At 43.6% G+C, this 15,571-nt stretch overlaps 1 protein-coding gene across 2 annotated transcripts in view; it reads right to left on the bottom strand.

Moving 5' to 3' along the window:
* Positions 1 to 11,357, bottom strand: part of LOC128149055 (sphingosine-1-phosphate transporter SPNS2-like) — a 141,824-nt gene extending 130,467 nt beyond the window's left edge. For both annotated transcript variants that reach the window (XR_008237522.1, XM_052803813.1), the window contains exon 1: positions 10,911 to 11,357. Coding sequence is in view for 1 of the 2 variants with exons in the window: in XM_052803813.1 (XP_052659773.1) it covers positions 10,911 to 11,205 (295 nt within the window). In the remaining variant the exon portion in view is untranslated. The remainder of the gene's footprint in view (positions 1 to 10,910) is intronic.
* Between the last annotated feature and the right edge of the window lie 4,214 nt (positions 11,358 to 15,571).

Below are 15,571 nucleotides of genomic sequence, written 5' to 3'. Positions count from 1 at the left end.
TTAAATCCTCATTCAGATTGTACTGCATGTGCTTACAGGTAGAAACCTCTATCCAGCCACTCACATAACTTGTGTTTTTATTGAAGCATTAGCTCTACTGCTAATTTATTCTTGTTAAGTAAAGTGGCTTTCAGCAATGCAAGTTGATTTAAATGTACACTTATGAGGCAAATGTAAGCTTGCAATGATGTACAGAGTTTGACATTTATACTAGTATATATTTTTGAACATGATGACTACAGAAGCATTACTAATTTTGAGTCACTTCCAAATGAGAAAAAGAAGTTTAACAAGAACAATGAAATGCAGAGCAAAAGTGATTTACCTCTCTCTTCAGCTACTGTTGCAATCCCTATTGATCCACAGTCCAAAAACCTGATAATTTTGGCAGCTTTGTAATAACTTAAAGTACACCCACGGCACCTTGAATAGCTGCCAAAAATATGCCTTAATATCACACGCATCTTAGCACACCTTTAAGGACAAAGGTAATTTTAACCCTACTTGGAAAAGTGTTTTAGCTTCCAAGAGCTTTACTGAAGCATGACATGAGACACAAAAAAACCCTGGAAGGGCACTATGCAGCAACTCAACAAATGTGTTTTCACTAGAAATAAGCTCTAAGAAGCGCAGCTGTTCTCCCTGCACTGCATCTGTAACTTTTGAGACATACAGGTTCAGAAAGATGCCCCACTTCTCCAGCGCCCTCAACCCCAGTGACTTAAGAGTATGACCAAAACTTAAGTAGCAAAAGGTCTACCCAATTTCCTGGGTGTTAAAGCACATATAAAACAGTGCACTAGCTTCCAAAACTGGTCACACATCTAAGCTTAGAAAATAACTGCGAGCAATACCCATTTATGCCAAGCTGGAATTTGCCAACATGTAAGAGGTGCAAATTATGACTACCTAAAAATATATGTTTTATGAAGGAAATTGCAAATGACCCTAAATTTTAGCAGTTCTACCAAGACCCTGCTGTAATGAAGTAGGCAAGAGAAACAAACTCATTAATTGTACTGCTTTTTCGGTACTTCTGTACAGTTTAAAGTACACCACAGAGCCAGCAAGCACACAGCAGTACGTGCTAGGCAAGTGTTGCAAACTGCTCATGAGCATCCAGCACCTGCATACATATAAAAAGTAGATTAAAGAACACAGAGATAAATGAAATAAAGTTAGTTATTCCCTCAACAGCTAAGAAATGCTGTTGGGGAGAAAGGAAGGGAGGAAAGGGCAGAAGATACACTTACTGTGTGGAGTACTAGTGGGTGAGTGCCCAACCTTTGGCCAGAATTAGCACCCAAGAACCTCACGTTCTGACCAGTGACTCAAGGTTTTTCATCAGAGATTGTGTAATTGTTTATGCAGTCTGTATGCAAGCACAGATGAACAGAAACACCAGGATTCCTCTCATTTAGAGGAAAAAAAAAAAAAATTATCTCCCTTGCCTTAATACCAGTTGGGAATAAAACAGACACACACACTTTTTAGTGCCCCGAACACCATAGCTTAATTGATCATCAGAAGCTCAGGCATCTCAGCGCATTGTTATTATAGTAAAAAATCAATGACTAGAAACCAACACCTTAGTATTTTCCATATCTTGTTGTAGGAAAGTCATTATGGAGAGATCAATGTTTGCCCTTCCAAGCACTATTACTCAGGAACCTTGCTTGGTACTTCTGAGTTACAAACTCCACAAAAATTGCAAAGGAAAAAAAAATGTCTCATCTCCTAACACTATCACATTACATCGCTTTTTGTCCTCCCCCTTCTCTTCCCTGTCAGAGAAGGAACTAACACATCCAAGACAGAGCTGATCAGAAACTGCCAGTTTTAATAAGAGCACTGTAGCTGTCAGTCACCAGTGGCCCTTGGGTGTTTTGTTTCCTGAACATATAAAAGATTGTTATCCCAAAAGCTAGTCAGCATTTCTGGCTGCTAGACGGAAATAACAAGACTATTACAAAAGTTTTAACATTAGTATAGCTGCAGCAGTATTTGAGTTCTAATAGCTTAACACACAAACACATGCAATGACCACTCTTTATGAGCCACATTGGTGCATTAGGAATAATTTTTCCTTATTGCATAGTAGGTTTCCTAACTTACACAGTCAGCATTTATTAGTAGTGTTGCAATTCTATATTAATTATTATTTAGCACCAACAGTATGCCTGGAACTGCACAAAATTAGTCCCTGCCCCAAAGCTTAAGCAGCCCTGATTCACTCTCCCATAACCAATATTTCATACACCAACCTGCTCAATTACTAAAGCTGGGATAGTAGTGTAGCTTGGTCAGCTGACGTCACATCAAATTATTTAACTCGTGCTGCTTGGGACAGCCAAGTTGGAGTGGCTCTAGCTGGGACAAAGTTTACAAGCACAAGCCTGTTGGAGAAAACCACCCAACACTAAAGGCAATGTAAAAATGAGAAAAAAAAAAAGCAAAAAAAAAGAAAATCCTGTCATAGTCTCACATTTTCAAATGAAAAGTCTCATTGAAGAGGTATACAGCAAGAGCACACAGTAGTTTGTAAACTTCCCAAACTGCATACCTGGTAGCAAAACTGCTAAAGCAACTATATATGCCAGCATAAATGCAAAACATCCAAGGTCATCACTACCAGACAGGCACAAATCATGAAATACAGAGGTGACAGGCAGAAAGAAATGAAAATTGCAAACCAACAACAGGGCAAGAGCCCCCCCTTTCAGATCTGTACAGCTTTGTTGGCATACTCTCCCAAAGGATCACTTCTCTGAAACGAGAATATGCAGAGAGAGCAGACCATCAAATCATCGGACAGCCATATGAATCAAAGTTAACCTTCGGGTAGGTTTAATTCAAGCCTGCAGGCTTCACACAGACAGAAGTCCTGTTGACTCTGTCAGTTCACCCACTCTTCTTGTTTTCCATGTTGCCAAGAACACAGGGCTCACGTTCTAAGGCAATAATTACAAGTTTCTAATAAAAATAAAGAAAATGGGAAGCTAGGAAACAAATAATTAACTGTGTTCAGTTATTTACATAATTATTGGCAGAAGCTGAACAAGGAGTAAAATAGATTACTGCAGCTTTGGTTCAATGCAGCCTTAAAATAAAAAAACATTATCACATGCCAAGGCTGAAAGGATTTTCATTCCAGCATGTGGTTCCCTCGTTCTGGCAGCCAAGCTCCAAGCTGCCACTGCAGCTATTCTCCATATAAACCTTGATCTTTTCCCTCTGCTGTTCTCTTCAGCCACTGCAGTTGGTGGCCACCAGCAGAAGCACAGGAAAGGTATTTAAAAAAAAAAAAAAAAGCCTGTAGGAGATAATATTGCTCACCAACAACATAACCCTGGTATGTTCATATTGCTGAAGCCTGAATTTAGGTCTGGCAAGGCATGAGTTTTTCTTCTGTACTTCTCTCCCTTCTGTTCAGCTAAAATTGCTCAATGATTTCAGCTGTGGTAGAAGATCAACAGTTCTGGAGAAGGAAGATTGATATTTATTCCCTCAAAAACAAAAATACAGAATAGGTGGGAACAGCTACATTGCTCTCACAACATACTTCATTGCTCTCTAGAAGGATCAGCCTGATAGAAGAACTCAATGCCTTATTCTAACATTTTACATTTTGAGAGATAACATGGTGGTTCCCAGCCATGTCTTGTGTGGAAGCTTTCATGAAACACACAGCGTCATGAAGAGTGGAAAGAGACCACCAGAGGGTCCTGAATAGCTCATTCAAGAGCCTTCCAAAAGAAACCTTCAGCCACTCCTGACTGGCAACAGGTCCAAAGGAATGACCTCAGAAGTGAAGGATTCTACATCCCTTCAGTCATCCAGGATCCCTTACATTCTCACTTTCCTGATTATTTATACTGTTGTAAAACTAGAAGCACGGAAATGAGTGTTCCCTCCCTTTCACTTCCTTTCCCTGCAACCCTACAGAAATAGCTGGGTTACATAAGACAGAAACACCCACAAAATAACAATGAAAACACATGTGTCAAAAAAAGAAAAAATGTGTATGAGATGCCTTCTATGCATGCCAATTCTAAGTAAAGTACTCGTCCAGTCTATGAATAGCATGGTGAACTATTTTAATGGTACCAAACTCAAAGGGAGGTTCTAGTAGTTAAGAGCTCAGAACTAAGGGTTTGGGGGTTGTTGTTTGTTTGTTTTTATTTTGCCTGTACCTGTCTCAGATTTGCCTCTTGACTTTCAGACCAAGAATTCCAGACCAGTTCACCAAAAATGCAATTTTCAAGACAGGTCCATACCAAGTTCTGTACCCAAACTTCTCTGGAAACCACCAGGATTTGTTCAGCTCACTTACACACCTCTCCTGGGCTCTGAGTCCAGGCCCATTTTGTTCAACTCCCATTAACTTCCATGGCGCCTTAGGCACTTCACAGGTCCTTTGTGGAACTCATTTTGAACATACATTATTTTTTTTCTAGAACACTCATCACCCTACATCCATAGTGCCAATTTGCAGAAAGCTCTCTCAGCCAGCTGAAGGGCATCATCCTCCATCATCGATTTCCAACAGACATCTTCATGCTTTCTCCTGTGATGCTCATCGTGTTTGGTAGATGCTGTCTGTAAACACTTGCTGAAAGCTACCACTGTCTTCGCTCAAATCCCTCCTCACTCTTTGGCTACACTGCCTACCAAATAAGTCATATCTGCTAATCTCCTAGAGCCCCTTACGCTAACCAGTACTGTCTCTTGTCTCCTTCAGACTCTTCCATCCATGGCCCACAGCTCTCTGATATCTCTTGACATATGTGAATTATAAGTACCTTGGGTACACCATCTGATTCAGTAGAAGCTGTACAACGATGTCCTGGTCTATAATACACATAAAGCAATGATGACGCAAGCAAGCAACTCAGCAAGAGTTCTGATCTTTGAATTTCCTCATTTCTATCTGTAAAACAAAATTATGGTTTCCCATTGAATCTCCTGAATAGGTACCATGAGCCTTTATTAACAGTTATAAGGAACCTCAAGACCTTTACAAACCTTACTTGATTCAGGCGACACGTTATAACACCTTTCAATTACAAGTTCCTCAGCACTTGAAAGCCCAAGCAAGAGCTATGGGATTTCATATTAGGGGAAAAGTCACCAGCTTTTAACAACATCTATTGAACTTAGTAGCCCACCATGCTACCTAATGGGCAGCTTATTTGCTTCTGATGTATAGTCTACCAGACAATAAAGAATAAATGTATAATAAATAGGAACAACTATGAACAAGTTGACCGACGGAATTTAACCCTATTACAGCTTGGCATGGTATTTGAAAAGTCCTGAAGGAATAATTACAGAATTCCCACACTTTTGACCAGAGAAGCTTTTACACACAGCTTCTGAGATTGACAATCTCAGAGATCAAGGGACTAGTAAGATCATCACATTATTCTTAAGAACACACTCAATATTTATGAGGCTCTTAACTCCATGTAATAAAGGCCACATTCACTGACTGTGATGACTTGGATGCTTTGGGGATAAAATTAATCAACATGCATGAAAGAGGATCTCAGAGTCAAACAGGAAAATCTGCACATAATAACAAAGATAGTAACTATCTGGCAAACCTACATCACAAGGAAGAAAAATACTATGATTAAACATAATAAGACTTCACTTGAAATGTAAAATACTCTGGAACAAATCCTGCCAACTCACATAAGAACCAGCAAACAGGAAGCAGCAGCCAACTAGGCAATAAAGCCCATCACAGAGGGAAAACACGATGTTAGAGAACTAGATGCTACTACACAGTCCTTGTTGTGCTGCAGAATGCTTTCTATCACCTGCTTTTGAAGTGCGTGAGGTTCAGTCCTTCTAGCTTCTGCTCACATCACAGTACTTCTTGAATTTTGAGCCAGTAACAGGTACCTACTGTCCAAGCAAAACACTGTCGTCCTTTTGCAAATTCTAACATGCGTGAGCTAGTGGCACTGCTGGCTCAAGTAGGTTCTGTCAATATTCTTTTCTAATATTTTCCAACATTACACTCCTTCCACAGTTGAGTCCTAGGTTGAGATTAGCTCAACAAGAGACGAAAAATGAAGAGCTTGCACTGCCACTTAATGGTTTCTTCCCTGAAACTATAAGCACTGAGCATAGTCTTGTTACAACGGGGATAAGGGGCTCTCTTTATCCCATTACATATATGGGATCTCAGACTGTATGAAGATCATTCAGTATGAAACATGCTATGAGGTAATATATTACTATCACAAACTTGAGCTCACAAGTAAAAAGAAGCAGTTTTGGCTTACAACCTCTTGAATGTCTTTATACTTGAGAGTTAGTGCTTGAACCTTTCCTAACCCTTCAGTTATAGCTTGTACTACATAGTTTTAAACTTGACTTTCAACTTTCAATAATCATTTGCATTTACGTATCTTCAAAGAATGGTTTTTGATTTGCAACTATGTTGTAATGAGAGGCTAATTAACACAAATACGGTTATTAGCAAGTTACAGACATTTGCAGGACAAAAACAGCAGACCAAAGCCTATGGCGTACTGTGTTACAGGGATAGAGAACCTCAAGGATGAACTAATACCAGCCAAAACTCTGCCACTAACTACGTTACCACAGACAAATCGCCGACACTCTACAACTCTGTTTCCCCTTCTGTAGTGGGATAGTAAGACTCGTTTACTTTGCTGGGTAGTTCTCCAGCTTAATTAAATCATTACCTTTAAATTAAAGGCACTCCAGAAATGCCAGGAAGTAGCGTCTGAATTAGAAGGTGGAGGTGACACCCTAATGAAGCAAGACTATTCTCATCGTCAACAGCAGGCATAGTAAAAGGTCATCCATGGCATAATTGTGAAACCACATTCCAACCTTCTGAAGGTAAGATGACTTTTCCCAAAACTTCATTAAGGAAGAAGCTATGTCCCAGCATCACCAGATGGCTGAAATGCTGTCTTTTCACAGGTAATCTACAATGGTTTCATTACTGCTAGTTTTCCCTTTTCCTTACTCTTTCCTTTCCTAATAGCAGCAAAATATCACGGCTCTTGAAATAATGCTTTTTCCACAGGCAACTGTTTTCAGTATGATCAAAGACCTATTAAGAAAATTGCAGAGGATCATTTCCCTTCAAGTCAGTAATGTTCAGCACAGAGTTTTCAATCTTTTCTTTATAAGAGCCACAGCAGAGGCACTCCCACTTTTTGTCTGGGACAGCTTCTCCCAAATGTCATTATATTTTAACATTCCCCATGCACAGTGGAAATTTCCAACTCTGTGTAAACATAAGGACATTATTGAAACATCCACCACTACTGCACAGGCTTTTTATTTTTAAAGTATTGGAAGAAACTTATTCTTAAGCTGTAAGAAGCAGGCCAGTCCTCAGTGGAGGCCCAGTTTCATCATGTATTCCCAAAAGAGCTGCAACTTAGTGTCAGATGTGAAGCTCTGTGTGCCCTGTATTTCAGAAACTGCACTGAAGCTCTGTCATGGAACATCCCAGATACCAAAAGGCACATTCCATCCTAAACTCATTTAGTCCATACTGGGAAGTCATTAAACCAAAACTAGGGAAACAGGCAGCTACTTCCTTGTTTATTGCAGCTGAAAAAAGATTACCCATGAACAAATCATTATACACACTGTCTTTGTATCCAGAGTGTAAACACCAAGAAATATCACATTTGCTGTTTATTTTTTAGCAATGCAAAAGCATTTGCTTTTTACTTTTAGGAGCAAGACGTGCTACAGGAAATGTCAGCCTAGTTCTTTCCATTACATAAGATCTCCTTGTGTTGACTGGATGCATATTATCTAGCTTCTGTGTGGTTATGTTAGAAAATAGTGGAAGATACCCTGGGAATTACATTTGCAACAAAGAACTCCATATATGATCTTTTTTTCTAGTGACTAAATATAAACTAAATATATACTTGCATACACTTATATATATATATACACACTAAATATATACTTGCTCTTTTTTATAGCTGCATTTGTAACCAGGAAGACCAAAATGATTGCAACCAAGTTTTCAAGTAAGATAGAAGATGTACTTGTAGCATCGTGCCCATAAAACTGGATTCTCTGTTTGCTTGTGTCTGTCTGTCAGCTGCCTACTAATCACCTTTGAGTCCACTGATCTGCTTTTGACTAAATTTGACAGCAGGAAGAAGTCCCAAAGCTCCCAACACTTTCATTTAAAAAAAAAAGGTTGGGTGGAGGAGAGACTCTTATTAAGACAAGAAGAGAAAGGTTAATGACAAAGGTCAACTCTTATTTCACGTCAGAGAACCCACAGGAGGGATAACCCTAGAGACACAAATCCTCAGAAACCAGTTTCCATTGGTACTGCTGCTCTTCTAACACTTTTTTTGAAACAGAACTAGAACCAGAAATTAATTCCAGTTCTCACAACAGTTCACTGGCCTTAGGTAAATCGTAACTTCTGATGCTACTTCCCCTGCCATAATGTGGCCAGTGTTAAACTCCCTTATGAGGTTGCTGCAACAATTCATATTTGAAATGTACTTTGAAGGTCTGAAGAGTTGTATTCACTAATTATTACCTGTCTTGAGACATGAGCTGAATATTCAAAGTGCTAGCTTGATTCATATGCAAGTGCACATCACATAAGCATGTGGTGTGCACTAAGACACAAAATATAAAAGCAAAGATTGCTTTTAGACAAGGCTTTATTATAAAGTCAGTTTTGAGCTCAAAACGCATCATTTTCATTACCACAACTCTCCTATTAAACTGGATTTGAATTATTCCTTGTTTTGGATTAGCACTTTATAAAACACCAGTTTGAAAAATAAATACCAATTGACAGAAGACAAAAAGGTCATGCAAAATTTCATTCTGTCCCCAAAGAAAAGTCTCATGTCTGGAGATCTTAAACCTTTGATATCAAGCTGAATGCTAACAGATAAGTTCCACAGTACAGTTACTGAGCACCGTAAAACCAGAGCTTATCCTAGAAATACTGGCAACCATAGCACTGGGACTGGCAATACTACATCACAGTAGGCAGGCATTTTTATCCTCTGTTTGATCAGGCACTTTCCAGCCTTCCCGGAAGTGAAGATGCTTCTCCCTTCTTTTGCCAGAGCAACCCATGTCTTCTGTTCTTGCACGCAGAAAAACCAGATGACAAAGGTCTTGCTTAAAGTACTAGAGCAAATAGGTGAACAAGACAGTGATTTAAAAAAAAAAAAAAAAAAAAAAAAAAAGCGTGCATGAGGGGGGAGATGGCTTCCTGAAAAGGAAACTTTCCAAACATTAAAGGAAAACGGCGCTTTGTGGTAAAACTATAGTAGAGAGATTCCTATTTGAGGGTGAGGGAGCAAACTACAATTTCCTTCAACAATAACAGATCAACCTTGCATCTTCAAGCTTCTTCCTGTAACACACCGACTACCAACCGAGTACTCAATACTTCCTAATACTGGCCTTTACATTTCCTGAAGGCGCAAGCCCTGTCTAAAAATAATAATAAAAAAGGCCACAACAGTGTCAGCTAAATTTTCGTTTTAATCCTTCCCATCTCCCTACCCCAGACAAAACAAAGCCAACCTGGCCAATTTATTCTGACAACAGTGACTAGATTTATGTCCCTTGCACTTGTTACTGCCCTACAAACATGTATTATTTTAATGCAGTATAAGCAAATGTCTGATTTGTTTAACACCACATTGAGTCCTAGTGATTAAAATATGTATATGCATAGAGCAAAATTTATACATGCACAAACCCCCTTATAAGCTCTGAAGATAAAATTATCAGTATTGCCAAACACAGAATATGTATTATATTTTAATTGCATGAGACAGTTGAATACCAACAAGCCTACTTCATTTCTAATTAGAAAAAGTTCAGTAATCATTTTCTTCCCTGCTGTTATTGCCTGACAAGAATAAATGAGGAGTCCCCTCTAGGGACTGTGCAGTAAACATCCTAACACACATTTGTTTCAGAGCGGAGCTTCATAGTAGTAGTGATCACCGAGGCACACAGTGCCTTTCACACAGTACAGCTGGTAAAACACATCCGTCGGGGAGTGCATGATTTTAAAATGTTTACCTCAAGAAAACAGACGCTTTGCAAAGTGCAATGCAGCTGCCTTGCTGCTCCTGCATAACGCTCCACCGCTCGCCAGCCAGCAGAAACTATCAGGCAGCTCTGTTGTCACCTACTTGTGAGTTCTGCAGAGAAGGGACCCTCCTTGGCAAAGGACTGAAGGACAGCCTGGTTTTCCAGGCTGGAGGGACTCAGCAGAAACAAAGCAAAGGTGATTTGCTTCGGTGCGATTTTCACCCACGGGAGCAAAAGTGACCGCGTTCCTCTATTTCCCCCGTTGCCCAGCAGACGGTATTTATCTGACAGCAGCTGCACCTGTCACCCACAGCATTTATACTGTTCATAAGATCAATAACGCTTCTCCCATCAGCCCACGAAATCACATAAAGTAACCTCCGCGTTTGCCAGCGCTACCCGGCATCAGTCCTTTCTGAACCGCCCCCCCCCCCCCCCAAACATTTACTCCGCCATCGAGCCGAGACAAACAAAGGACACCTCCTTTTATTTTCGCTAAAATTCGGACAAACTAGAGAACAATACCGGAGGGTCTGCACAATGGGCTCCAGCCGCGGCCGGCCACACCACATCCCTCACGACTTACTCCAGCCCCGGCGCGGCGAACCGGAGCCCCCCGCCCGGGCCGGTGGGCGAGCCCCGCTGCCCGCCCCCCCCCCGTCCCCGGGACGGCCCTACCGGGCGCTGGGGAACGGAGGCGGCTGCACCGTGCCCGGGGCAGAGGCTGGCCCCGCGGCGGCGGGGGACGCCTCCCGCCGCGGCGGGCCCGGCCGCCCCTCACCGGGAGGGAGGCCGAGGGGTGCCCTCACCTGCCACCGTGTACCGGTCCAGGTAGTTGAGCACGTTGCCCACGCTGAGGATGCCGGCGGCCGCCACCCGGGCCCGGCCGAGGCTCGGCGCCTTGTGGCGGGCGGCCGGGCGCTCGGGGTGCTTGCCGGCCGCCGGCGGGTTCATCCTGCCGGACAGGGTCTGCACCTCGCCCTCGGCGCCCCGGCCGCAGCAGCCCCGCTCGCCGTCCTCCTCCTCTTCCTCGTCGCCGGCTCGCAGCCGCCCGCCGCAGCCCGGGCTGCTGCCGGAGGAGCCGTCGCTTTCCAGACACATCATGGGCTGCGGGAGGCAAACCGCGGCGCGCAGGAGCCCGCGCGGAGTGACCGCCGGTGCGCGCTCAGCGCCGCATCCCGCCGCCGCCGCCGCCGCCCCAGCCGCCTGCCTGCGGGACCGGCCGCCGCCGCCGCCGCCTCTGACAGCTGCCCGGGCGGGGCGGGGCCCGGCGCAGGCTCCGCCCCCGCCCCCGCGCGCCCCGTCCCGCCTCAGCGGCCGCGCGCAGCCGCGCGCGCCCCGCCCCGCCCCGCGCGCGAGCCCCGGCGGGGCAGGGTGGGTGTCGTGAGGCCGCCCCAGGCCGCCCCTCAGGGCCGGCACCCGGGGAGAGGTCGGGTCTTACCTGCTCGGCGTTGCCAGCGGGGCGGGACGAAGTCATCGGTTCCCCGTGTCTAGCGTGAGTACTCTACAGGGCGGCACGGCGGGCTTAGAGCACGTCGGTAAACTCCACGTGGGCCACACGGGCCCGCCCTCAGATCTGGTTACCAAAAAAATCTCCTTGCCCACTTTCAACCCCCAGAACCGCCTACAGTCACCGAGAGAGTGCTGTTAGGGAAGGGACGATGGTGCGAGGCCAGGGCGAGGGCACGCTGGAATGTGCTACCAACCTCGCAGCTTCCTGCTCGGCCCCAGACAATTCTCCTATTGCACAGAAGTTGCTTCGGGAACAACATGCATCTTCAAAGGAAGTAAAATTGCTCCACAGTTCCCCCCACCGAAAAGAGTTTCATCCCGCTCCCTCTAAAGTTCCACCTTTGAGCTAAGAACGGCCAAGAGAAATTTCATTTCAAAAGGAGAAGTCTTCAAAGATAAAAGCGTTCACAATCAGAGTGGCTCCAGCCTGTCGTACCTGTAGTAAAACTACAGAAGCTAACTAAAAACAGAGAAATAAAATGACTGCTTGAGAGCTCACATGCACTTGCCCAGGAACAGTAGGTTACAATTCCAGATTTCTCTCAGTTTGTTGATCTTACCTACGAAACTGTATCATGATTAAAGCCTTTGTCTCCAGGATACGCATTTAAACAAAACCCCCGTCACCTACCTCGGAGGAAACCAGGAAACCAGAGTTACTCACAGCACAATGTGGTGTGTGTTTGTGCTCGACATACCTGGCTTTGTCACACCCTTTCCACAGAGTCGCACTGATGACACCAGGGCCAGACTATGTCAGTAATCTGGTGAGATACTGCAAAAGGAACCCCCAGGATGCTTGCCGGTGAAAAGGGCACTTTCCGGTGAGTCAGCGTGCGATTCAGTGCTGTTTAAGTAATGCGCCGTTGAGGAAAGGAGCGAGCACCATTTCTGATGACACACAACACTCCCAAATGGTGGTAAATGACAGTTTTATGTTGAGAATAGGTCTGCACAGATGTTCCAGAGCTAGTTTCAGTAACACAAACAACATAGCTGGATTAACATAGGATAATGTTCCGGTTGACTTGTCGAAGTCTAGGGAATCATTTTTTACTCCATAGCAGCATCTGCAGTTCAGATGTGACTGACTGCGCGGCAAAGGTTATACTAACAAAACTGCTTCTTCACATTCCTACTAATTTCAGAATTCAAGTGGTGTACATAATATGGTCGTTTGACAGTGCTCACCCAGAATGTTATATAGCCCAAAAGGGAAAAAAAACAGGGTAGAATTGAAAAGAAAAAGAGGGGGAAAGATGAGGAAGCGAGAGAGGAAAAAGGAGGAGGAAGCGAGAGAGGAAAAAAGAGGAGGAAACGAAGAAAAGAAAAAGGAGTGAAATGGCTTCACAAAGACCACACAGCTTGCCCAGCAGTGGAGGCAAAACTCATGTGTTCTTTAAGTTAGACATATCAGGCACTAAACACAGCTGAACTACAGGTTCAAGGAGTTCCACAGAGACCAGCCAAAGTATCCAGGAGCCCTCAAATGTGGATGGTCTGCTCCAAAGTCTATTCCATTCTTTTTTCATGGCTTGGGCTACCCCTGGGCTCTGCACACAGAAAACAGTGTTCAGAAGATGCTAATGAGATAAAAAGGTAAGGCAAAATTAAAGACCTTGGTCTTATAGATCAAATTGTTCCCCTGAAAGCAACTGAGCAAGCAGAGTTTTCTTAAGAAATGGAAGTTTAATTTCATTTCTTTCTTTTCATTTGTAACCAATACCAAGCACATAAACACAGCTTACTGCACATTAAAATAACTGCCTAAAAAGGCTGGGGAGTGACTTCTCCAAATCCCCTCGATCCAGCAAGTCACCAAGAAAAGAGAAACCAGCCCAAATACCAACTTACTATTAAAGGTCAACATATATGCTCCAAAGCTCGGGCAGGCTTCTGATGGCCATTGAACACGGAGCAATGCAGGACCAAGCTGAAGGGGCTTGCAAGAGCATCCTTTTATTTCTGACACAGAGAGGAGTTTCAGCTCAGAGACATCTACAGATATAGCACAAAGAGTCATTGATTAGGCAGTTAGTTACATGGACATGCAGGGTCTTACAGCCAACCCTAACACCTTCAACTGTACATGGAAACTGACAGACAAATAGAGCAGATGCCAGTGCATCCATGTCATGAGATTTATGTAAAGGAAAAGCAGAGGGAACTGGAAAAAATGTGATGGAATTGGCTTTACTGGCAGGATGATTCATATGACTGAACTGCTAAAATCACTGGTTACTACCTCTTAAGAGAAACACAGTAGATTCTAGTTTAGAGACATTGCTGGGTTTTGCTGTTACAGGTTGTTGAGAGGCAATTTGATTGCGGTGTGCAAGTTCTATCATGGGGAGAAAAATGCCAGTTCTAAGAGCTCTAATCAAGTGGGAAAAGGCATAGCAAGAACCAGAACAATGGCTGAGAGCTGGAGTTAGAAAAATCCTAATGAATCATCTGGTTCACGTTTGTTACAGAGTGATTATCCTCTGGAACAAAATGCTAAAGAAGGGGTGTGTTCTGTATCCCTTTATGTCCTTGGATCCAGGTTGATTGCCTTTCTAGAAAGTGCATTATTGAACTCAAACACGAGCTATTGCACTCCACACAGAGAGAACTGGCTGTAATCTGATGATACAAGAGTGAGGCTAGATGGGTTAAAGTCCCAGCCCTGAAGATGGGAGTTCTTACTCTGCTTACCAAGCACACAACATTTTCTGCACCCACTTCAGTTGCTAAATTGATCTGAGCATAGCCCCTAGGAAAGCACATTACACGAACCTAACCTTGAAATGGTGATGGCAAAACAGTAGCGTTCTCACAGCGCTGGTGATAAAGATGGACAGCATCTTTCTAGAAACTGGTGATGATGTGTTCTGTCTAAAAGCTAGGAAGCTCCCTCACACTGGGAACACTACCAAGAGGTGTGTAGATACAACTAAAAGCAAGTCTGAACTTAGCTAGCTCATCCTTCTGCTTCTTCCTGATTATGCATGTCATCTCTGCTCCAGAATGAGCTCTGGCCAGTTTTCTGTAGATTCCAGCTAACAGATATTAGCTAGGGATAAGAGAATCAGCAGCCTTTCTGCAGAGAAGTAACGCAGCCTTGGGCATGTCTCTAAAAGCAGCTCAGCCCATACCCCATCACTGTCTTGTCCCAATGGCCTCAAAAACAGATGTGCTGTCTGGATGAGACCAAGTGAAACCATGCACAAGTCCTTAACCATGCTCTGCTGAAAGGTACTTGCAGACATCTTGCTGAGTGTTCAATGAGGAAAAGAACAAACTCACTTGTTAGTAGTCCTGCTTTCTCCCAGTGCAGTCAACAGAGCTTATCCCTTCAGGGATTATTTTCTTCCTTTGATTATTTTGTTAGTATCTTAAAAGCTTGAAAATGTTTATTTTATTTTATCCTAGTCTGCACTTATTGATTTTTTCCCCCGTCTAGAGTTCTAGAGGTGGTCAGTATGAGCAAAAGCACTTCTGTTTGACAACAGCTATAATTTGTCTTTGAGGAAACAAAACCACATTTGCCAGTGCACCAATATTAGCTACGGTGACATAGTCCAGTAGCTGGTCCATGGGCTAGACCTGGCCTATAGGAAGTTCATGACCAGCCTCCCACCTTCTCCTCCACGGGGCAATGGTTGATCCTCTGGTGCTAGGTGCCAGCAACTGCCTTCTCTCTCACCTCCTTCCCCCTTGCCAGCTGTTGCTGTGAGGGAAAGGGAGGAGAGGACTGTTTGCAAAGGGGAATGGTGTGTTGGACCACCTGTGGAAGGCAAAACCGAGACCTGAGCCTTCTTGATAACCAGGTTGGACCTTACCTAATCTAAGGAGTTACTACAGCCTGAGGAACTAGACCATCAAGAGGACATCACATTGCTGTTTTGGAAATAATGAAAATGAAAAGAAAATGCCTTTCCACCTCTAGCCCAGCTTACTTAGAATCCAGATGCCT

This window comes from Harpia harpyja, chromosome 12 (assembly GCF_026419915.1).
Source record: "Harpia harpyja isolate bHarHar1 chromosome 12, bHarHar1 primary haplotype, whole genome shotgun sequence".
In the NCBI taxonomy this organism is placed as follows: Eukaryota; Metazoa; Chordata; class Aves; order Accipitriformes; family Accipitridae; genus Harpia; species Harpia harpyja.
The sequence above is the reverse complement of the archived record's forward strand: the minus strand, read 5'-3'. Positions and strand labels throughout refer to the sequence as shown.